General features: G+C 38.8%; 1 protein-coding gene across 1 annotated transcript in view; it reads left to right on the top strand.

Annotated features, from left to right (window-relative positions):
- slou (slouch) overlaps nucleotides 1–21,791 on the top strand; it is a 111,572-nt gene extending 89,781 nt beyond the window's left edge. Inside the window, exons 3-5 of the mRNA XM_065238727.1 lie at nucleotides 13,009–13,165; nucleotides 20,739–20,862; nucleotides 21,280–21,791. Of these exons, the coding sequence (XP_065094799.1) occupies nucleotides 13,009–13,165; nucleotides 20,739–20,862; nucleotides 21,280–21,495 (497 nt within the window). The 3' untranslated portion in view covers nucleotides 21,496–21,791. The remainder of the gene's footprint in view (nucleotides 1–13,008; nucleotides 13,166–20,738; nucleotides 20,863–21,279) is intronic.
- The last annotated feature ends 2,905 nt before the right edge of the window (nucleotides 21,792–24,696 follow it).

Genomic DNA, 24,696 nt, shown 5'->3' with positions numbered 1-24,696 from the left:
AACGAAAATTGTTCAAATTATGCGATAAGTGAATTTTAACCTACGAGTATCTCGAAAAAAACAACTTTGGGCAATTTAAGCATTTTGGGCTTTTTTGTTGTAAATTTAATGTGTTGATGATGTGTTGGTAGTATTTTGAAAAATACTTATTTTTTCAATAATGCATAACTTTTTTGTTTATGATTTGCTCTGCAAATCCACAGTGTCTATAGGTAATACTTTACCTAAATTACAAAATAAATATAAAAAGATAATTTAAAAAAATATGCAATTCGAGTAATTTTATAATTTTTTGATAAATTTGATTTTTTTTTGTAAAAAAAAATTTTTTAAAGTGTATATTTTTTCTTGAAAGGCACAATACTTGTCCGCAACTTCTTCTAAGACACCATCTCAATCAAACAAATCGTTCGCAAGATGTATGTTTTTCTATTGATGCGTATCATTTTTGCATAAGCCCTTTTCAAGTGTTAGTCGTGTACAAAACTAGTGAACCAAATATGTAAAATGGCATGTTGGACAATAACAAACAACTGTGCAAAGCTTCAACATAATCGTAGAAGGTCGATCACAAAATTTAAAAAAAAATCGTCATTTGAAATGGCTGTATGATATAAGCTTTCGCCTACAGGAGAGATTTCAGTGAGGCACGATGAACAAACTTTCAACATATTAGTTTTCATTTTGAGTTCATCGTCTCTCTGGCTACCTGACAAAGATGGCTGGAATCATGGTTCGTATCATGGATCATGGAATGAAATCATGAACAACAACTTGTTTGAAGGCCACACCTTCAAAGCAGATAGCTATTAGATGACAATTATTGACAGACAATTATCATATTACCTTTTGAACACCTGTACACTGCAAGATAACAACTTCCGCAAAGAACTTTGGGATAAATCTATAAACCAATAATTGATTATACAAAATCTGACATATCTTCAATGGTGAAGCAATTGGCTATGTTGTGTGAGTGACACCATTGTATGATTTAAGCGATACGCAGGGCTCCGTATGCTGCCCATACAAATAGTGACATCACTATTTGTGTTTACAATATTTTCGCGTTACTTATACAAATTCATTTGACGATCTGCATCTTTCTGTACCTCCTCGTTTCATGACATCAACAATGATATAAATAACAGTAGGCACATTGACCTTGCGTCGGAACTGAGATAATATAATACGAAAAAATTGTTGATTTTTCCGGATGTTTTAGTCCAACATTTTGCCATGACAAAAAATGTTTTTACACGTAAATTTGTTTTAAGACTAGAGAAAAAAAACTGTTTTTTTTTAGATTTGTGACATCTTGATCCAATATTTTTTTAAAAATCAAAACGTATTTTTACGTTCGAAAAAACATAAAAAATTAAAAAAAAAAAACAAATTTTTACCGATGCAACATTTTAAATCTTTCACATTATTTCACATTAGGTCCCAAAGTATCATCTAGTGAAATAAAATTTTAGGTACAATCACTTTGAATAAAAGTCGCCTTTAAACATAGCGTGTACCGGAGCAGTAAGGCAGTGAGAAGTAGTTGTGGTGCAGCATATAGGTGCTGCTCGTGGTAGCTTCGCACAAGAAGTGCTTATAATGGATGAGATGACGGAAGAATAATCTGATGTTTCACATCGTAGGGCTGAGGTGCTTGCTTCAATCGGCCTCCAATGCGAATCATCCCGTCAGTCGAGAGAAAGGGATAGAACCGCTTTATTTTTGAATTCTTCCCAACAGGTTTAGATTGCTGCAGTAGCTTTCATTCATCACCGAAATATTGCTGCTGAACCAATCTGATGTATGATGCTTCTGCCTCCTTCATTTCTTCTGCGTTTATTTGGATCTCGTCCGGTCGCTCTTCCTTGATGCGCTGACAATTTATGGCAAATCTACGGCAATATGCAACTATCCGTAGCATTCGAAAATTTCGGTGCGAGCTGATCGATGAACAACGGTTCGGTGACTACAGTTGTCAAAGCTGCCGGTGTCTTGCGTGCTTCTCGGGATGCTGCTGTGTATTCTGCTGTGTCGATCAGCCATGACGGCCCATGCCACCAGAGTGCGTTATTGAGAATACATTCGGCAGTCATACCTCGAGAAATGTGATCTGCAGGATTGTCTTAACCAGCGATGTGATTCCAGGTGCAATTTTCTGTAGCCAACTGGATGTCGTCCAAGTGGATGGTGATGATTGTAGCCAACTGAACAAGTCGACCCAAAAGAAGGTTTCTGCTTCGAGTTGGAGAGACGATTTAACCTTTTGATACAATTAAGTTGAGATGAGAGCCAAACACAGTTCCAACCGCAGGATACTTTGTTTCTTTAAGGAAGCCACCTTGGATTTCGTTTTCAGAAGAGCCACATTAATAGTGTTCTCCGAGTTCGTCGATCGCACATATGCACACGCTCCGTAAGCATGCTGTGATGCGTTCGACAAAAAGTGAAACTGAATTGACGGTGGATTGGAGCATAAAATGTGCCATTGGACTTTAAGCTCGTTCAAAAGTGGAAGCTGCTAGTAGTAGTTGATCCTTCATGACCGGCGGGAGTTCTGTGTTTCCGTTTTCATGCTTCATGGTCCGTAGTGACTGCATGTAAACCTTTGCTGTTGTGACCACTGGACCCACCATTCCGAGAGGATCTAACCGTTGAGCAATGAGAGATAACGCCATCCGCTTGGTGAGTGATGATTTTGGGGGAGGTAGCTCGATGCGATACCGGAAGACGTCAGATGCCGGTTCCTAGTGTAGGCCCAGCGTTTGTATGCATTGGTCAGGTTGAAGGTCTACGGATGGCTGTAGCGCACGATTTTCCAGAGGTGCATCTTTGAGGACAGCGTCTTCGTTCGATGCCCATTTACGTAACTGGAATCCGCCCTTAGCCAGTAACGAATCCAATTCCTCGTGTTACTTCGAAGTTTCAGTGACGTTAGGTCCACCGGAGAATAAGTCGTCTACATAATACATAATACAAACAAATCATGCTTCCCATGTGTGCTGTCAGCATTGGAGTGCTTTATCTGCCACCAGATCGTAGAGATGATCTGTTTCTCATCCAGCAGCATATTACATCTATCGATTCCGTTTTATCTTGTTTGAAGCCTCATGATGTCGCTTTCCAGCTCGGTGACTATAATCACTCTCAATTGCATTGGATACCTTCATAAGATGGAGGTCTCAAAGTAGATTCCAGCAGGTCTCGAATGACGACAGCTAGTAGTATGTTGTACGATGCATTCTGCTTCCAAAGCCAGGTAAATGGCGTTGTGAATTCCAATTCACGGATTCTCGATTTGGTACTCGTTAATGATACTGGGTTACAAAGCTGTTGTGTTTCCGACGCAGTCAAATCACAAATCAAAAATTGGAAAATACCACCACGTCACTCCAATTCTTAAGATACCCGTATTGTAGGTTATTTAACATTATTATTATGTAACCGGAAGTCACCATATTGAATTTAAAAATGGTTTCATACATGGGTTTTCAGTCCTAATAAGTCACCCCGATTCTAAAAAACCCATATTGTGGGGTATTTGACAGTATTTCCCAGTGTTTCTGTAACCGGATGTCACCATCTTGGATTTCAAAATGGCGTCAGACATTGATTTCCGTTCCGTATACGTCACTCCGATTCCAAAAATACCCATATTGTGGGCTATTTGACAGAATTTCGAAGTTTTTTTTGTAACCGGAAGTCGCCATCCTGGATTTCAAAATGGCGTCAGATATCGATTTCCGGTCCCTACACGTCACCCTGATTCCAAAAATACCCATATTGTGGGGTATATGACAGAATTTCTAAGTTTTTATGTAACCGGAAGCCACCATCTTGGATTTCAAAATGGCGTCAGATATCGATTTCTTGTCCCTGCACATCACCCTGATTCCAAAAACCCATATTGTGGGGTATTTGGCAGAATTTCCAAGTTTTTCTGTAACCGGAAGTCGCCATCTTGGATTTCAAAATGGAGTCAGACATCGATTTTCGGTCCCGGTGTGAGCTATTTGCCGATCACTTCAAGAATGCCTTCTCGAATACATTGACCACGCAAACGCAGATCGACGCTGCCCTCAGTAATACTCCGTCGCACAGCTTTGAACTTGGAATTTTACAAATCACTGTGGAGCACGTCCAAAATGTTCTACGTAAGTTAAAAATTCGGTATCACCTGGTCCTGATAGGAATCCTTCAACCGTACTGAAAAAAATTTCAAGTGCTCTGCTGAAACCATTAGCAAAACTATTCAACCTCTCGTTTCAAAGGAAAACATTTCCTCCTGGATGGAAAACTTCATTCCTGTCTCCGATTCACAAAAAGAGGGACAAAAGTAACGTTGCCAACTACCGGGGAATTAACAGCGCCGGTGGTGTAGTGGTAAGCGTGATTACCTCTCACCCCAGCAGGCCTGGGTTCAATCCCAGTTGGCGCCGCCGGGATGTTCTGATCACGCCTTCCTTCGGATGGGAAGTAAAGCCGTTGGTCCCCGGTTCATGAGTTGATGGGTCGATAGGTAGGGTCCAGGTATGAGAGCTGCCTTCCTGGCACGTCGGTAGCATTGGTGCTCAGCACGGAAAACAAGATCGACGGAAATAACAAACCAAAGGAAAAAAAAAAAAAAACTACCGGGGAATTACTTCGTTGAGTGCCTGCTCTAAACTTTTTGAGATTATCGTTAAATATATTCTGTTTTGAGGCTAGCAAGAACTACATATCCTGTTCTCAGCATGGATTTTTTCCCGAAACGACCCGTCACTACAAATCTCACACAGTTTACTTCACTCTGCATACGCTCGATGGACGCTGTTACGCAAGTAGATGCCGTGTAAACAGATTCCAAAGCTGCATTCGACCGAGTGAACCATGAGATCCTACTTGGAAAACTTGAGAAACTTGGACTTTCCTCCGACCTAGTAAAGTGGTTTAGATCGTACCTGACTGGAAGGTCTGTGAAAGTAAGGATCGACTCTTCACATTCAGATGAATGTTTCATTCCTTCCGGCGTACCCGCTTCTCTTCTCGTTATTCATAAATGATGCAGAACAAATGGCCACGCGGACAGCAAACATTCTATGCAGATGACGTTAAGATATTTATGGTAATCACTTGCAGCTCAACGGTTATTGGATTTGTTTGATGACTGGAGCAAGCGTAATCATCTTGATTTGTGTATAGCCAAATGCAACACGATCTCATTTAGTAGAAAGCGTCAACCGTTATATTTCAACTACAAACTATCTGTGCAAACTCTCGAACGCATGGATCAGGTGAGGGATCTTGGCGTGATATTGGACAGTGAACTCACTTTCCGACCGCATTGTGAAGATGTGTTAGCAAAAACTAACAAGCAGCTCGGGTTCATCTTTAAGCTTGCTGATGGATTTCGCGATCCTCTCTGCCTGAAGTCCCTCTGCTGTGCCCTAGTACGCTCTATTTTGGAATCTGCCGTAGTAGTATGGTGTCCATACAATAGAAACTGCATCGATCGCTTCGAGGCTGTACAGAAAAAAGTTTGTGCGCATAGCCCTCCGACACTTACCCTGGCACGACGCACTGAATCTTCCTCCATATGAACATCCCTGTATGCTGCTGGGAATTGATACTCTGGAACAAAGAAGATCGACTATGCAAGCTGTATTCGTGGCTAAGGTGCACAGCAAAAAAATAATTTTGATATCACATCAAAGTGGATGCACTACAATCATGTCGAAAATTTCATGTAATTTTTATGACCACATAAATAAACAAATGCAGTAAAAGCAGCGTAATGTCAGTTCATGCATTGTATTAATGATAATTTTGTCCTTTTTAGCAAGTAATATTACACCATATTTTCGACATGATTGTAGTGCATCCACTTTGACGTGATATCAAAATTATTTTTTTGCTGTGTGTTGACCAACGATATTGACGACCCAGATATGCTCCCTGAATTGAATAAATATGTTCCAGAACGACCTTTGAGACGACGCATTTAGCTAACCGTCCAATTCGTTATGAACAACATGATCCAATCAGATTCATTACACTTCAACACTTGAATCGAACAATAATGCAATTGGTGAGTATCTGTCAAATAATTAACTAGGAAAATGAATGTGCTACCTGGTGTTTTTTTTTTTTTTGTTTCATGATATCTTCTACACGACATTGGTTCCTGCCATCTGACGAGTGACCTGTTTGCAGTTGCCAACTAAAAATTGTTTTATTGATTGATTCACTTTAAGAACTTATTTATGTTTTATTTATAATCTATATACCATATAATGCCTTGTAAAAACGTTAATGTGTACTGTGTTGTGAAAAGATATGGGGTTTTTACGCCTTTTTGAGTCAAATGTGCTATCTCAAAAAGGCCATATTTCAGTTAGACTTGAAGTCAGATGGAATTATATAGAATAAATAAATAAATAAATAAATAAATAAATAAATTGTTGAGAAGTTCTGCCAGTTCGAAAGTAAGGAGGGGCAAATCGGGAGAGGGCCGCCAGACGATAAGTAAAAGAGGTGTATCGCGTTTGTCCACCAGTACTTGCCGGTACATATGTTTGACGTTGCCAGTGAGCATTATGGAATGCTTCCGTGAACGCATTATGATTGATCTCATGTCTTCTTGGACGATATGACCGACCATTAGAGCATCATTTAAGGACAGTCCAGTCGCTGACTTACACGATGCATCGAAAATAACTCGGACCTTTGTCGTTGAGCTGTCTTCTCGAACCACAGCGTGGCGAGGAAGATGAAAACACGGTACCAATTACCATAGAGCTGATTGGGAGCAATATCGAACATTTATGGAATATAACTTCGATCCAAACATTCCTTTGCAAACCAAAGATGAAATTAATTATGCTCTTGAATCTCTGACTACTTCTATAGTTGAAGCAAGAGCTGCCTCAGTACCAACATGCGTGGTTAAATTCGATTCAATTATAATAGACGACGATCTTCAGCTCTTGATCCGTCTTAAAAATGTCCGTAGGAGACAATATCAAAGAACACACGATCCAGCCATGAAAGTTATCTGACGGGATTTGCAAAAACAAATTAAAAAGCGATTCTCTGCCCTGAGGAACAAAACTTTTGAAAATAATGTTTCTAAATTAGACCCGAGTTCCAAACCCTTTTGGAAACTCACAAAAATTTTGAAAAAAAAACCTCAAAAGCCAATTCCAGCGCTTAAAGAAGAGGGTAAAATTTTGATCACAAATTTGGAAAAGCTCAGAAACTTGCTAAGCAATTCAAGAGTTCCCATAATTTCAGTTTGGGTCTTACTAGTCCTATTGAGAATCAGGTTGCTCGGGATTTTCTGAATATTTTCTCTCGGGAAAATATTTTTGATGATTCCTGGGGGACTGATTTGGACGAAGTAAGGTATATAACTAAAAAGTTTCATAATATGAAAGCTCCAGGTGATGATGGAATTTTCTATATCCTCATCAAAAAACTCCCAGAGAGTACCTTGTCTTTCTTGGTAAAATTATTTAACAGATGTTTCCATTTGGCATACTTTCCTGATAAATAGAAAAATGCAAAAGTTGTTCCAATTTTGAAGCCGGATAAAAATCCAGCTGAAGCTTCTAGCTACCGCCCAATAAGTTTGCTTTCTTCAATAAGTAACTTTTTGAAAAGATAATTTTGAATAGAATGATGCTTCACATCAATACGAACTCAATTTTTGCAGATGAGTAGTTTGGATTTCGCCATGGGCATTCAACTACTCATCAACTCTTAAGAGTTACCAATTTTATTCGTTCAAACAAATCTGAAGGCCACTCAACTGGAGTTGCTCTTCTAGACATAGAAGAAGCATTCTACAGTGTTTGGCATGAAGGTTTGATTGCTCAATTGAAAAAGTTTAATTTTCCACTTTACATTATGAAATTAGTTCAAAATTATGTAACTGACAGAACTCTGCAGGTAAATTATCAAAATTCCAAATCTAAGAAGTCTTCGTGGAGCAAACTGCAGAAAAGTTTAGATATTTTCTCTTCTTATTTACAAAAATGGAAGATTTCTCCCAACGCTTCCAAAACTCAACTTATAATATTTCCACATAAGCCTAGAGCTTCCTTTTTGAAACCTAGTAGTAGTCACATAGTCACTATGAACGGCGTTCCAATTTCCTGTTCAAACCAAGTGAAATATCTTGGATTAATACTTGACCAAAAATTAACTTTTAAAGATCACATTGAGGGCATTGAAGCCAAATGTAACAAATATATAAAATGTTTGTATCCTCTTATAAACAGGAAATCCAAACTTTGCCTGAACGAATAAACTTCTAATATTTAAACATGTTTTTAGACCGGCTATGCTTTACGATGTGCCAATATGGTCTTGTTGTTGCACTACCAGGAAAAAAGCACTTCAAAGGATTCAGAACAAAGTTCTGAAAATGATTTTGAGGTTGCCTCGTTGGTATAGTACTACCGAAGTACATAGAATTTCGAATGTTGAGACTTTAGAACTAATGTCCAACAAAATAATTAATAATTTCAGGCAAAAATCGTTGCAATCCTCAATTGCAACGATTAATTCCCTTTATACTTAGATAAGATTTAGTTTTAGTTTTTAGTTTTAAGATATCAATTGTTCTCCTGACATGCAGGTTTAAAAAACCTGTTTAAAATACTGAATTGCCAAGACAGGAACAATGTAAAAACACTTAGCTATATATCATAACAATTAAGACTGGTAAGTAACTGTAGTAACTGAAGCACCTAGGTTAAAATGAAATGTAATTTATTTTGAATTTGAAACAAATAAAAAGTAAAAAAAAAACCACGGTACCGGTAAATTCTCGTGGTTCTGCACTCGTTCCATGTGACCGAGATTGTAGTATTCATCCACAAACTCACAGTATTGTTTACTTAGGCCTTCGTCACGAGTCAGTCGTCGTTGTAGCAGATGGAAGCGCCAGATTGCTGTATTGCGGTTGTCGCCCAGGTTGATCAATATATCTTCCTTCAGTGGAAGGCGAACGATATAGCGCCCTTTGGAATTGCTAGAGACGGTTTGCTGAAAATGCAACAGCTTCTTCCAATGACCAGAATCTTTCCATCAATTCAGGTAGTTTAACTCTGTCCGACGATTTGAATATGTCGAAAAACACTTCAGCACCCAAAATGAGGTCGACAGGATTGGCTTGATAGAATGTTGGATCAGCGAGCTGCAGTTCCGGAGGAATTTTCCACGACGTTATGTCGATGGACGTGGACGGCAAATAAAGAACGAGAAATTCTACAGTAGCGACGAAATCGGAGGTGCGAGAACGAATGGTGGAAATAAATTGTCGAGCCTGAGTGGATGACCGACCTATTCCAACCATTGCTCGCTGCCCGAATCCAAAAGTGCTCGTGCAGCGTGTTTAACTCCGGTATCGTCGACCAAGATGACTACTACTGTGGCTAGCAGAACCCTTTTACTGCTCTGTCCTGCTGAAGCGTAGCTGGCTGGATCGATTGCTGTTGCTGAGACGGTGGGGCTAGATTGCTGATCTGTTAAAGGAGAGTGGTTGACGGTTGATGGCTCCGGTTTCGGTTTTCCCGAATTTGAACCATCGTTGGCGCATAGTTGAGTATGATGACGGCTGCGGTATCCGACAGGTACTGGATGAAGAACAATACTTCACTACGTGTTCCTTCCGCAGACAGTTGCGGCAAAGCTGATGACGTCGTACTTCTTTCTCTTTCTCCCCCACGCTCAGGTTCGAAAATGATGAGCTGCATGATGGTGATCACTGCACATTAGGCACTTTCGAGTGTTGAGATGAGCTGCGCCATGACTAGCAAGGTGACGAGTGGTTGGCTTTTTCACAGTGGATGATCGCTAAGGCTGATCGCAAATAATATTTTTAATGTATGTTTGAGAGATCAGCAGATGAGTGTACCAACGAGATAAAGAGATCATGAAAGTTTAACCAATTGTCGATGTTTCCGTTGAATACAGGGAGCTTGACGTCGGGGAGTCGCACGTGTGAAGCGGAAGAAGGATATGGCCAGCTGATTGAGAAATAGGTGAGCACGGTATTACTGGAGTTTTATTGTTGGCGAGGAGAAAGCCTTTCACTTTATAATACGCAGACTCGAATTCACCGCGTGATTTAAACTGCTGCTCTAAGCCCACTTCGTTTAGCGATTCCAATTCCGATTGGATTTTATTGAAATCCATCCAGATTGTCGAGAGATGCTCCAGTCGCACTGGATCAGTATCAGTATCCACTGGTGGACATCAGTATCCACGTTGAACTCGTCCATGATGGTATGGATAAGTGAGAATGTTGTTTGGAGGCAACGTAAGCGCACCTTGAGTGCCTTGATCCGACGTTCCGAAGACTGGAGAACAGGACCAGGTAACCCAAACGAGAGGAAGTTTAAGAGCTTGGATATATAATTACCTTAAGTAAGGCAATTCAGTGCCTTGTAATAATAAAATCAGCAGCACCGCTGTAGCAGAAGATGAGGTTGAAGATAGTGGATAATCTTTCACAGTCCAATGAATTGAACTTCTTTCAGAACACAGGCACAATATGGGGAAAGGTCCACTGAAAAAAACACGTTTTTGAATGAACGGAGTGTCGACGCTCATCCGGTCTGAAGGACCAGATGATAATATCAGCGAGAGCAGCACAGGTAAAATTTCAGGTGAGTACACTTTTCTCAGCAAACGTCTTCAGGTTGAGGTAAGTTTTTCTTTTCAGGTGCACATAATCATGGATCATGCAGGTAAGTAATTTCTACACTGAACTGTCACAAATTGTTCGAAATAATTTAATCTAATCTATAATCGCTTCATTAAAATAAAACTATAAAAGATTATTATAATTCATCAACTACAATTCAATACACAACTATTGAAGTTTGTTTGAGCACAACAGACGGTGAGAACTTCCACTGCTTCGTCGATGCCTTTTATAGTTGCTCCATAGGAAGTACGTTGTCCCGCAAATGTAGGAGGCTACTGTCAAATTGAGCAACGAAGATGGATTCGATATCGATCTAATTCGAATATTGGCGAATTACGATGCAATTGACATAAAGATAGCGCTGAAGATTTCTTCGTGTACGAACAGGTTTGGTTTAATGAAATTTGAAGAATTAAAAATAGTTTTTTCGATGTCAGCTATGAAAAATGGACTTTTTTCAAAAATCTCTTCGGAACGACCTCTAAGCAACATTTCTCAAAGTTGCCGTCATACAAAAGTTTGTTTCTAAAACCCTTAGCTATCATTTGGAGGGTGAGCTCCCAGGTTTCTTGACAAAGTGCAATATTTAACCAACCTACTATGTAAGTGTGAACATGGATGAGCATAAGTTTCATTATACAAATAATGGTAATACTCATAGTTTGTCATACAAGTGTATCCGCGGCATAAATATGATTAAGCAGCACATAAATTGGCGATATAAATAGTACATATAGTAAGGTTTAGTGGCATTATACTTCAAAACATGTAACTAGAAAGAAAAAAACCTCAGTTGACCCACATACAAATGTCTTCCAAATCCAGGAGAGTATAAATCAGAAAACCAAATGGTTTACTTTAAATATGCATCCTCTTGATTGACCTAGACGTCTTCAGACACAGTCGATTTTGAGATAACCCTACACAGAAAAAAATTCTGAATTTTAACTATCGCATAAACAGCGAAATCGTTTACAAGCTTGCATACAATATTGATAGTTCATGCGATATTGCGCTTAATTTTACACGAAATATGGCGTAAATTTATGCCAAATCTGACGTTAATTTTATGTGCGCTATATCTCGCAGAAATTTACATGAATTTTTCGAACGGTGTATTGCACTTCCTATAATCGCATATCAGTCCCATATGGATATTCACCAATTTTGAGATAACAACATCCATTATCAATTGGCATCTACTATCATATAGTCAACTTATCACCGTTGTTCGACAATGCTGTAGAACTCACTTCGCGTTAGATTGGAAAATATATTTTTTATCTCACATGCCTAGTTTAGCATATCGCCTGTGGTAGTATACACACCAAAAAATTCTGAATTTTACTGGCATCCATGCATGCAAACATTCATACATCTAAACTTCCTTTTCACGTAAACTAGCAGCTTTCAAGAAATGTTGCAAACAAAAGAGGACAGTTGCATACAATATATGGAATATTGCACGACATGTCTCATAAATTTACACGATCTATAATCTAAACTTGTATGTTATATGACGCTCCATTTATGTGCATCATAGTCACGTAAATTTACACTACTTTTTTTTAGCTGTGTATATACCATCTTCCTACAATTCAAAGAAACAAGATGGTATCATCGCCCTTACCGTCTTGATTTCAGAACCAACTCATCTTCAAGATATCTACATCATTGAACGACGAAAGAGGAAGCATAACTTTGTTAACAGTTTTGTCTTGTTCACCATACAACTGTAGCTGTATGGCTACAGTGTACGTATAACCCGTTCAACACCGGCTGCTTAGCACGCTTTCTCCCCTCCCGTCAGGCACCGGCCTGAAGGAATTGATATGTTTGCTATGATAATAAAATGTTGGGGAATTTATTTATAATGCTGCTCCCATTCGTTGTCGGTCGGTACACATTGCCGATGACTTTGAACACGACAAACTTGATAGACGGCTCGCAGGCGCAGGGTCTCGGAACGCGCCATCAGCGAACGCGCGAAAATGATAACGACGGTGATGAAATCATAAAATAATTGCCATAAATAATAATCTTTTCAAAGCTGCTTCCTTTTCACTTGAAAAAGGAAACACAACACAACGACAATAATGTCGCTCGTTGAGCCGCCTGATGATGATGATGATGTTGATGACGATGCCACGCGCTGTTGAAGCGTGAAATTAATTAATGATCTGTTTACTGATTTTTCTTTTCCGTTATTTCTCTCGCTCTTTTTCGGTGTCCCTTCTTCATCTTCACGGATTCCACTGGATTTGTTCCGCTTGCCGTGACCCGTTGAATCGGAACATGCACCACGGCAGTGAAAGATATGAACGACCTCGAACAAGAGGACATGGGCGACGACACGATGGGCAGCGACATCGATGACCACGCCAGTGAGACTGACTCGAAAAAGGACGGCACTAGCAGTCGGTCTGGTGACGGAAAATCGCAGGGGAATAGTTCTAAGCCTAGGAGGTAAGATTGCGTGATTAATTTCGTTAACTTTTCACAAGCATTTAGTCGAATATTGGTAAGGTACACTGCACTGGGGGAAGTGGAACTAGGGGGTAAGTGGGATAATTGGCTTGTGTGACAGAGAAGTTTGTGCAGAGAATGTGGAAGTTCGTATTGAATGCAAAAAAAAAGGTTGAAAGAAATTGTAGAAAGTGTTTCATAGCAGTCAGAAAAAAGTATGTATAGGATATGGCACTAATGTGGGCATATATAAAGATTGAACCATGCGATACAAATCTCCAGTTTTTTTTTTTTAATTTTTAATTTTTGTTCCTACTGTCGTGAATTTTGTTCACGTTTTTTTCTGCCGTTGTTTACTTTTAATCGAAATTTTGATTTAGAGGCTGCCAATTATTGATTTATACTAAATGTGAGTCACTTTTCACTTTTTATACAGTCAACTCTCTCTTATTCTATCGCTCCCTAACTCTATATTCCCCCTAACTTGATGGAAATCCAGGATACTTCGATCACTTTGCCTAGTTTCCAAAATTTACTTCCGTAGCTCGATATCCTCCCTAACTCGACGTTTCCTGCAATATCAAGTTCGGAAAAGTTTACTGTGCAACAATTTAAACAATTTAACTGTTAATTGATATGGCCCATTTTTCACTTAATATTTGTATATGATAAATACTGAAAAATAAATTTTGTGTTCAAAACCCCCCATAAAAATGTCTGTAGTAGTCTCAAAATGCAAGAGAAAGTATTTGCTTTCAAATCCTCGGTTCCTTCAGAAGCTTCTTCTAACCACCTCCAGAACTTTCTGCTGCCGTGAGATTCTTGCAATTTATTTTGAAAACTCTTTTTGACTTCCCCTGGAATCCTATTGACTTGCCCCGAAAGTGTCTTTCCCTTTAACTACTTTTTTATCAATAACTTTATTTGTACAGGCTCAATCGAATAAACTTAACAGAGCCGAGTCATCATTTTTGTTGTACATTATTAATGTCTTATAATTAAAGTTAAAGGAACTGTCTCGAGGTTAGTGGAGATTTACAATTTTTTGGATGGGAAAAGGGAGAAGGAGGTTCAAAATGTGGTTTACGATACAAATATTTAATCAATCCTAAAATATGAACTTATTGGTATTCATCTTGAAAACATTAAAAAAAAAAACAAAAAAAAAACCCACGCGTAAAAAATACAAACTAAACACAAAGTTAATCAAACATACAATATAAGGTTAATATAATAAAAATAATAAAGTAAACATATATGAGTTTCATAAAGTCCAGATCACCTCTAGCTAAAATATGCCGAACTGGAACATTAGGTAGTCTACCTCGAGCCCGAAGGAAATCGTACAGCTCAGATCTGACTCCACGATGCTCATCAAAAGACCAAATAATGTGATCGGCGTCTTGGCGCCTTGTCCACATTCACAGAGATTGCTTACTTTTACTACTGCTTGGTCCTGAGTTGTTCGGTATGGCTCAAGCTACAGCGTGGGTGGTCACGGCCAACTTCTCGCAGGTATAGTCGACATAGTAACAAAGGACTACAAAAATGGTTAAAGGATCACATTGGTAAAAATCCGGACATGTTCCGGGTACCCCCGGGAAAGTGACGAGTCTCTGACATGGGCCAAAGAACATCATGCGACACTTCAAATCCCATGAGAATTTAAAACCAAGTTTAATTGTAGTTATATAAAGTTCGCAGGACCACATTTGACACTTCCGGACATTTTCCAGGTACGCCCGTGTAATTGTCCAGTTTCTGGCATGGGCCAAAGTCCATCATGCTACACTTTAAATCAAATTAGAATTCAAAAACAAGTTCAATGATTATCATAACAAGTATTGAGGAACACATTGGCCCCAACCGGATATGTTCCAGGTAAATTCCAGTTTCTGTCATGGGTCAAAACTTATTAAATTACATGAGAACTTAAATATAAGCTCATAGTGGGACATATTAAGTTCCCAGACCCATATAGGTCACACTCGGATATGTTCCGAGCTTGGGGAACGCCCAACTCATGAACCGGGGACCAACGGCTTTACTGCCCTTTCGAAGGAAGGCGTGATCAGAGATGTTATGCTTCAGAACATCCCGGCGGCGCTGACTGGGATTGAACCCAGGCCTGCCCATTCGTTTAAATTTCTTTCTCAAACCTGCTTTTATTGTAATGCAAATATAAACTGAATAATCTTGATTTGTACATGACTCCTCAAACTTGTGTGTTAATATTAATTTTCATCAATATTTTGTACGCTATATTCATGATCAACCTATTCTAGTTTATAGCATCCCTCAATTTAATTTTCAATCATTTTTATCTATCTGGAGCAGTTGATGGTCATCATGGAAATAAATATCCTGAGGATTATTTCCACATTTGAGAAAGCCAACTTCCTAAATAACTAATTTGTTTTTATCATAACCTTATTGCCCATGATTTGGATTTAAAGAATGCTGATAAAACTTGCAATACTACTTGTGTTCAGACCATATGTCAATAATTAGTTTGTACAACTCATCTTCTTCTGGTTTCCAGTTCTGGCCTCCTAAAAACAAACGAGATGACTCCATAGCACATTAGGAAAAAAACACACACTTACTTGAATTATTCACCGAATATAAACATTACAGTAAACAGTTCAATGCAGATCACAACCCAAGTAAACATTTTGGTTTTGTGAGGGTTCTGCATACTATGATTTAAACTTGTAGAATGCTTTAGAACCTCTATAAAATTTTCAAACTTCACCAACGTGAGTGGTTCGTGATTCAAGAGCTACAAGAAGCGGATTACAGATTATTACTGAATGCTTACTTGAGCATTTTTATCGGAATTCAAACAAGTAAGACGGGTCAGATCTCACCATAGGTAGATAAATTCGGGTTATTCATCGTGGATTTCGATGCTTTTGACAATTGGGCTAAGTGTGAATTGAAAATCTTAAAATATAGGATTTTTTTTCGACACTGAACATAAGTTCATTCATACTGAAAAAAATTCTTGGATCATCAAGTTACAAATATAACTATAACTATAACTATAACTATAACTATATCTATAACTATATAACACGTCTTAGCGGTTTGACAATGTAATTCCTAATGATGTGTTACCAACTATCGTTACTATTGATGCACTGTCATATATTTTTGAAACGCGTTGGTGCAATTTCAACGTATTGTGAGTAATTTTTGTAGAGAGTAGCTAAAGACGTCTGTCTTTGGTAGTGGTTAGAGAAGAACTAATTTTATTTAAGACGTTTACAATTAAGTATAAATGTCAAGGCTTGCTTCAATTGCTAACAGCTTCGCTTCAACACTCCTCGTCAAGCCGCAGAGATTCCCATCATCGTACGGCTCTCTTCAAACATCGTCCTCTGCAATGGTTTGGTTAATCCATCAGCGATCTGCTCCTCCGTGCCAACGTAAACCAGTTTCACCACACCACGATCCAAATCGTCCCTGATGTAGTGATGGCGTATGTCGATATGCTTCGTGAGAGGATTATAACCACCACTCTTGGCGATTGCAATGCAGCTTTGGTTGTCACCTTCTTCTCAGAAAGTTCTCGCCACCAGGACGCTTCCTGTACCGCAGCCGAAACGGACATATATTCCACCTCACACGTCGATAGCGCAACCGTAGGTTGCTTCTTGCATGACCACTAAATAGCGTCGCCTTGATCCATGAAAACGTTGCCGCTGGTTGACTTACGTTCGTCCGGATCGGATCCCCAATCCGCGTTGCAGTAGCCGACTATGCTTGAATCGGCATGCTTGTTGTAGACCAACTTCAAGTTTGAGGTTCCACGTAAGTAACGCAGAACATGCTTCACCGCATTCCAGTGCTTGATACCTGGATTATTGTTGAACCGGCTAGGGGTATTTACGGCGAACAGTATGTCCGGTCGAGTGCTTTGCACCAAATACATAAGACACCCGACAGCTTCCTGATACGGAACATCCTTCATATGTAGCAGCAGATTCCTCGTCATCCATCGGGCTCTCATCCTTGGAAAGTTTCTCGCTAGTGTTCATCGGTACCTTCACTGGTTTGCACCGATCCATGTTGAACCGCTTCAAAATCGTTTCGATGTAGGCTTCTTGATCCAACGTTATCGTGTCAGTTGTTCTGCCGATCCGGATCCCAAGTTAGTGTTTCGCAGGTCCAAGATCTTTCAACCGGAAAGTGTTGCATAACTGTTGCTTCAGCATATTTTTCCATGTCTCGTCGTTGCTGAATATCATTAAATCGTCTACATAAATAGCAACAATAAGAATTTTGCCATTTTTAATGCAGACGTAGACGCAAGGATCGTATTGCGTTGAAACCAGGCCAAATCGCCGCAGAGCCGCATCTCGGCTGGACTGCTTCAAGCCGTACAACGCCTTGTTCAGCTTGCACACCTCGGTCTTCCTTCTTCCATCAGCGAAGCATGGGGGCAGTCGAGGTCACCCTGCAGGAAAGCCGTCACTGCATCCATCTGGTCGATCGTGAGGTTGTGCTTGACAGCCAGGGCGAAAAGGTATTGCAGCGAACTATAGCGAACAACGGGAGCATACGTTTCATCGTAGTCTACCCCCTTTCGCTGTGAGTAGTCTTTGAACTCCTCCTGCAGCATCACGTTTTGTTTTGTACACCCATTTGCACTTGAATGCCTTCCTTCCCTTCGGTAGCTTGGTGAGGGTCCAGGTGTTATTGTCCACCAGTGCGTCTAACTCCTCTTGCATAGCACGCTTTCACGCATTGCTATCGTCACGAGCCAATGCTTCTTGATGAGAAACGGGGTCGTCTCTGAATTCGCCATCCATGCCAGATAGTAATGCCACTAGACCGTCGTTGTCGCTCGGTCCACCAGTGCTATCGTCAACGGGGAAACCATGGAAGTCGCTCGATTCATCGGAGATTGGATGTCCGTTTTGCTCGGTAGTGTAATCGTTGGTCGTCTCGTGTCGGATGCCCTCTTTCTACAAACGCCAATTTCGACTGGTTTCCCATAGGGCAAACCCGACAGTCTGCAGCGCTAGCTTCAACATTCAGTGTAATCCCTGTCGCAAGGCCATAAGCAAGCTTCTTGAAATTTCCGACACCAAGATGACCCATGCGTTTGTGCCAGAGATCGAGACTTCCAGCAGCATTACACGACAAAACCTGTGTGTTATTCGCCGCCTGGTCCAGCTTGAATTGATTGTTGGAGTGGCTCCCGGTTGCCACCAGCTCGTCGTTTGCGTTGTGCACTTTGCAGCCATCGTTGTTGAAAGTTACGGAATACCCCTTCTGCACGATTCTACTGACCGAGAGAAGATTCGCCGTCAACCCAGGAATAACCTGCACGTCACTCACTGCAACGTTATCTAGAGCATCCCTGCACACCGATCGAAGATTTGCCGTTCCACAGGCAACGATATCCATCATGCCATCGTTAGCTGCAACAACCTTACCCTCTGCTTGATCCAGATTTGTGAGGAGCTCTCGATTGCTCGTCATATGTACATACGCCGCAGAATCGAAAATCCAGTCGTTCGCATCCTTCTTGCCAAACGTAGATAGCACCGTTCAAAATGTTTCACCTTTCCTTGAATCCTTGCAGTCCCTGGCGATGTGTCCGTACCGAACACATTTTCTGCATTTCGGGCCCTTGGATGAAGTAGACTGCTTCATGTGCTTCGAGTTTGTTTCATGCCGTTTCTTGGTTGCAAAGGCCTGGTTGTTTTTCTTGCTGCCTAGCAACGTTTGCTCTTGAAGATGTTTGGTCTTGACAAAATCGCCGGTTATGGCAACTCCAGAGTTTTCCAAGGCCATAATCATGGGTCGGTAATCGTCCGGGAGGCCAGCCAACAAGATCATGCTAATCCAGAGAGCCGGAAGCTTGAATGCGATGCCGTTCAGCTGGTGCGCTGTCGAAATTACCTGGTTCACGTATTCTTCCATTGATCCACACGAATCTAGATCGGACTTGTTGAGCTTGTGGAGCAAACCGATCTGCCGAGAAAGGCCTTTGTCCTCGAATGTTATTTCCAACTTGGTCCATGCAGCTTCGGCCGATTCCGCGTCCTCAATGTGCACATAGATTAGCAGATCGAGAAGCAGGATCAGTTTCAACCGCGCTCGCAGATCCTTCTGCACATCCATCGGTTCGAATGAACCGTCTGGTTTCTGCTTCGGCTTCACTGCATCCCAGACTCCTTCCAGCTGAAGAAAAGTTTTCGCTGTGAACTTCCCTGAGGACCAGTTGTCCCGTCCAGTAAACCTCTCGATGGGAGGAATACTTGAGGAACCGCCTTGAGAAACTCCGTTGGAATTCGAACTTGTACTCATTTTTCTATCTTCTTTCACGACAGGCCCATAACCTGTAGAGAGTAGCTAAAGACGTCTGTCTTTGGTAGTGGTTAGAGAAGAACTAATTTTATTTAAGGGGGTATTCCCAATCTTTTGCCTTTTTTCGGCCTGTTTTTCAATTAATTTTTTTCAAGGAAAATTAACAGTAATGCGCCTAACTCTTTGGGATTCTTGTTTATTGAACATTAAAGTTTACAAATAAATTTTTTTCGACATAAAAAAAGACATTATTGACGTCACAAAATGGCGACAAACAGACCCCTGTTCGCTGCAAACGCCTGGACGGGCGAAGACTTTTCTCTGGAACGGTTCATCTGAAACAGATTTCGTGATGAAATTAATAATCTGCATAAGATTCTCTGGAGCTTCTCCCGTTGCCAGCAAAAAATCTTGCAAATTAACAAAATGGCGGCCATATGAAAAAACAGGCGATTTTTAGCCCGCTTTTTTGCAACTTTAAGGTGCTTCAAACAATGTTAAATGTTAATATTTTTGGCTGAAAGTGGGAGAAGCTCCAAAGAATTTAATAAGGAACAAAATGCGCAAAGATTCAAGTCAATATCTCTTATAGTTTCTGAGAAAAATCTTCGCCTGATAAAAAAAATGTGGTTTCGAGAAAAACGCGTTTAAAGTTTTGACTTTAGTTAAAACCATTTGGGGGTTCTTACCATTAGTCAGCTATGCCTGGACACCGAATTCGCTGATCGGAAAACGGCTTGGGGGGATGAAAGTATATAGTCTAAAGTACAAAAAAACGTGAAAAAAAAAATTTGATTTTTTGAAAAAAAAGATCGGGAATACCCCCTTAAGACGTTTACAATTAAGTATAAATGTCGAGGCTTGCTTCGATTGCTAACAGCTTCGCTTCAACAAATTTCACGAGTCGTATATGCAATTATTCAAGTGGTTTGCCCCTCGGTATAGTTAACCTTAGATCAGTGAAAACACGGGGAATTAAAAAATAGGGAACTAGTATTTTTCATTCAAAATTGAACAAATTATAACAATGTTTGAGTAAATTTTATGTACATTTGAGTTTAATTTATCCATAATCAGACTCCCAAATATGCGGATTTTTTTTTGTTATTCCTACAATCTTGAACAAAAATCATTCTGTGAGGTGAACTATGCTATGCTATGTATAGCCCACTCCAATCTGCCATAATATCCAAGCTTCAAACAATAGAACTAAACATAATGTATCAACAAACTCTTTATTCTTTTACAGGGCACGAACCGCATTCACATACGAACAACTTGTTTCCTTAGAGAACAAATTTAAAACAACCCGATATCTATCGGTATGCGAGAGACTGAATTTAGCACTAAGTTTAAGCCTTACAGAGACACAGGTAATTTACATGATTTAAAAAAAACATCCCAACAAACAATTTAAGTTGATTACAACCTGTATAAGCCCCTTTTTTATTGTAAAATAAGGTGTTTTTGTCTGTATAAGCTTTTATTCAGCATTAAATGTTTGTTGTGAGAGTAACGGGTGTTCAATAAAAAATGAGAATTTTTTCAGTCATATAGCCAGTAAAAAAAATCAGTAACAGTATTTAAAAAAAAAACATAATGTTTATTCTTCAAAAAAACGTCAATGAACATTGGAGTCAGCCGTACGACGCAACTTAGTCACGATGCTCTCACAAGAGCGCTGGACGGCACTGAAATCATTCTCATTTTTTATTGAACACCCGTTATTAACATTAATTGTTAAATCATTCCAATTTATGAGTATTTTTTAACGCCTTCACATTCAACAGGTAAAAATCTGGTTTCAAAATCGTCGTACTAAATGGAAAAAGCAAAATCCCGGTTTGGACGTAAACAGCCCGACGGTGCCTCCTCCGAATGGAGGGTCATTTGGTCCAGGATCATATGCCAGCAGCCTTCTCTATCCACATGCCGTGCCGTACCCACCGTATGGGCCGTACTTTCATCCTCTCGGTGGCCACCATCTCGGTCACTCGCACTCATAAAACGATGTGATGAATCAAACACAAGTCAACTGTTGCAATTATTATGATTTTTTCCACCGTTCTAGACAAAAGATTTAATCTCATTCAATGGTCAGGTTGTGGAAAGTGTAAAAAATATTTGAAGAAGCTCATTTTTCCCCCATTCAAAATCAAAACTTCAACCTAATTCTATTATCAAGTGCTTCGATGCAATGTACATAGCCGTAGCTTTTAAATAGGTATAACGTTAGAAAGAGTAACTTTTAGTCAATTTAAGGAGGTAATGTAAAAATTGTGTAAAGTGCAAACCGATATCAAAACAGAAAATTTTCAACTGAACTTCGAAAATAAACAATTGAAAACTCATAACTCAAATATGAAAAAATGCGTTGAAAAATATCACAGCATATTAATATGATGAAGGTATCATGAAACATATCATGCAACATTTAGTGAATAATTCCATTTTTCTTGAAAAAGATCAAATAGAGAAAATCATCATGATATGAGTAAAAATTGTGTATCTGAATGGTTTTAATTATTTGAAAATGAAAAATGGTTTTAGAAAAAAACGTCGAATGATAAAAACGGACGACGGAAATTTGAATAGACAAAAGGTCGAATGAAATTTAAAGGGACAAAAGGTCGAAAAGATATAGATCTAAATGGAAAAAAAAAGGTCAAATGAAATGATTAGGGACAAAAGGTCGAATGCTCACAAATGGACTAATGGACAAAAGGTCCTATCACTTTTAGTGGGTCAAAAATAAAAAGAGGAAAGGCAAAAGAGTATTTACACGCCAAATGACGAATCGGAAAAACTCGACCTTCTACGATTTGCATGAAACTTTGCATAATTGTTTGTTATGGTCAATGAATAACATTTTTGCTGAAATTCAGTCAATTTTGGATCAAGTAAATTTCCAAAAAAAAAAATACTTTTTAATTTTTCAAAAACAAATGTAGCTCAAAAATGGCACTTCTTTCTGGGAAAAATATACAAACATATACAGCAATTTCAAGTATGAATTAAAAATAAAATGTTAAAAACTTATATATCTTAAAATTTTTGGCCCGATTTTTTTTATATTTTTTTTTTTAATTAAAAAGCTCATGAATAATAAAAAACATTTTGACCTTTTGTTGAAATTCGTCTTGAGACATTTTTAACTGTCTTAAGTTTTCTCTATTTTTGTAAGAGTACGAGAAACAAATCTGATAATACCGTTAGAATAGAATACTGCTACATCTTATCCAAAGAACTCGTCGAATAGTACCGAAGTTTTGTGATGTCTGACAGTAGAGATTTTAATCATCTAAATTTCTCGTCTTGAACACCAGTCCATCCTAGGGCTCTTTCTCGGAAATAAGGGTTCCTTAGGTAAGTACAACTTGCGCTTAAACTGGGTATGAAGCGATTACTCAGATCAGTTGTCATCCCAATGAAACTATTAAGCTTAGCTCTATCAGTTATGTAGTTGTAGAAAAAATGTTTTGAAAGTTGAAATATCTCAAAAAGTATTTCTTTCATTTTAATAATTAAAAATACTTTTGGAATATTTAATACCATGAAACATTAAAAATTTATATTGTTTTATTGAATATTTACTCAAAATAACAATTTATATGTTTCCCAGAAATACTTTACTTTTTACATGCACGTTTTTTCAAGTCTCATTCCTAATTGTGGTGGATACGCTGTGATCCACCTTTAGCCGCTAACCTAGTCCTGCTTGATGCAGGACCTAGTGCCACGCCGTCCGAAGCGGTAATGAGCAGTGGCATGAGAGCAGCGCTGATTTATATCTTTTCAGGTTCAAGCAAAATGATGTGCAACCAAGTGGTATTCGTTTATGATGACTGGGTTTGGGAAATAAGCTTATTTCATGAAATCAGTGATAAAATTATCATTTTACATTTTCAAAAGTTTAATTACAGAAAAATTGGAAACATATTTATTTCAACAGGTTCGTAATGTAATATCCTATCGATTGGCGTTTTTGGATGTTAATTTCATCTATAAATGACAAAGTTACAAGCGTTCAAAACCTATCACTCCTTCACCACACATATTTTTTGATTTGCACCCCAGTATAGTCGACAAAGACGTAGTTCTACGTCAAAATTAAATTTTTAAAAGGTTATTCAACTATTTTCATAAAAAATTGTATTAAAAAGAAAAAGCTTTTTGAACTAAAAACAGCTTGCCAAGACAAATCTTTGAAATAGAGGAGCCGTGTCATTTGGAACCCTTAGGCCCTTAGTAGAGTGGAAGCTTGCAACTCAGATTAGTGAGAAATTGAAAGTAAAGATAATTAAAAAATAATAAAAATCCCTTTGAATCTTTTTAAGCTCGAACAATCTAAGTTGCAAGTTTCCATTGCAAAGTGGTCCAGGATGGGATATAGAAATACCAAGTGTACGTATCTTAAGTTTAAGAGGCGTAATTTCTTCTGTAAACTTTTTCAATGTAGAAAGCTCGTTCTTTTGGCTGTTTTTGAAATTAGGGTACTCCTCAAATTATAGTTATCGAAAAACTAACTTTCTTATTTTTGAAATAAAAACACATGTTCTTCAGCAAAGTTGTAGCTAAGATAATTTAAGCTACTTTGTTGGAGACACATTTTTCTATCTCTTACCGGTCTCAGTTTGGAGTAATTTTTCTGAATGGACCTAGGATGGTCATGAAAAATTAAGTTTATAGCTTTAACGTTTTTATTTTTACTTATCCGAGATGATTTTTAGGGCATGTTGAAATATACATTTTTGAAGAGAAAAGTAAAATGATATCTATTATACTTTATGACATACGACCGGTTCACTGAAGTACAAGATGGAAATTTAGCAAGACAAAAAATTATTATAATTACGGTGATTCTCAAATAACGTTAAACGAGTAACGCCGATAGATCGTGCAGAGTTACTGGTATAAGATCTACCACCGAACCCCAGTCCTGACAACTGCAAACTAGGGGATCAGGATTAATCAAAGGAACACATATTAGTCCATGCTACTTTTTATACCTTGTTAATAGTGACAAGACTCGGGCAGTGGCCACGCCCGTTATTAATTTTCATATTGTATATTTCAAATCAAAAATATTGTTTATGAGCATATACTTTATAATCTGTTTCCTTTTCCTTTCCTTCTTCTCTTTTCATATAGCGAGTAATGGCGCTATAACCATACGTCATTAAAGACTAGAACCAGAATTAGTTCTC

The sequence above is a fragment of the Ochlerotatus camptorhynchus genome, unplaced genomic scaffold (genome assembly GCF_037179485.1).
Source record: "Ochlerotatus camptorhynchus isolate MF236.1 unplaced genomic scaffold, CSIRO-AGI_Acam_v1.1 ptg000922l, whole genome shotgun sequence".
NCBI classification, from domain to species: Eukaryota; Metazoa; Arthropoda; class Insecta; order Diptera; family Culicidae; genus Ochlerotatus; species Ochlerotatus camptorhynchus.
Note: the sequence above shows the minus strand (reverse complement) of the source record. Positions and strands in the feature narration are given on the sequence as shown.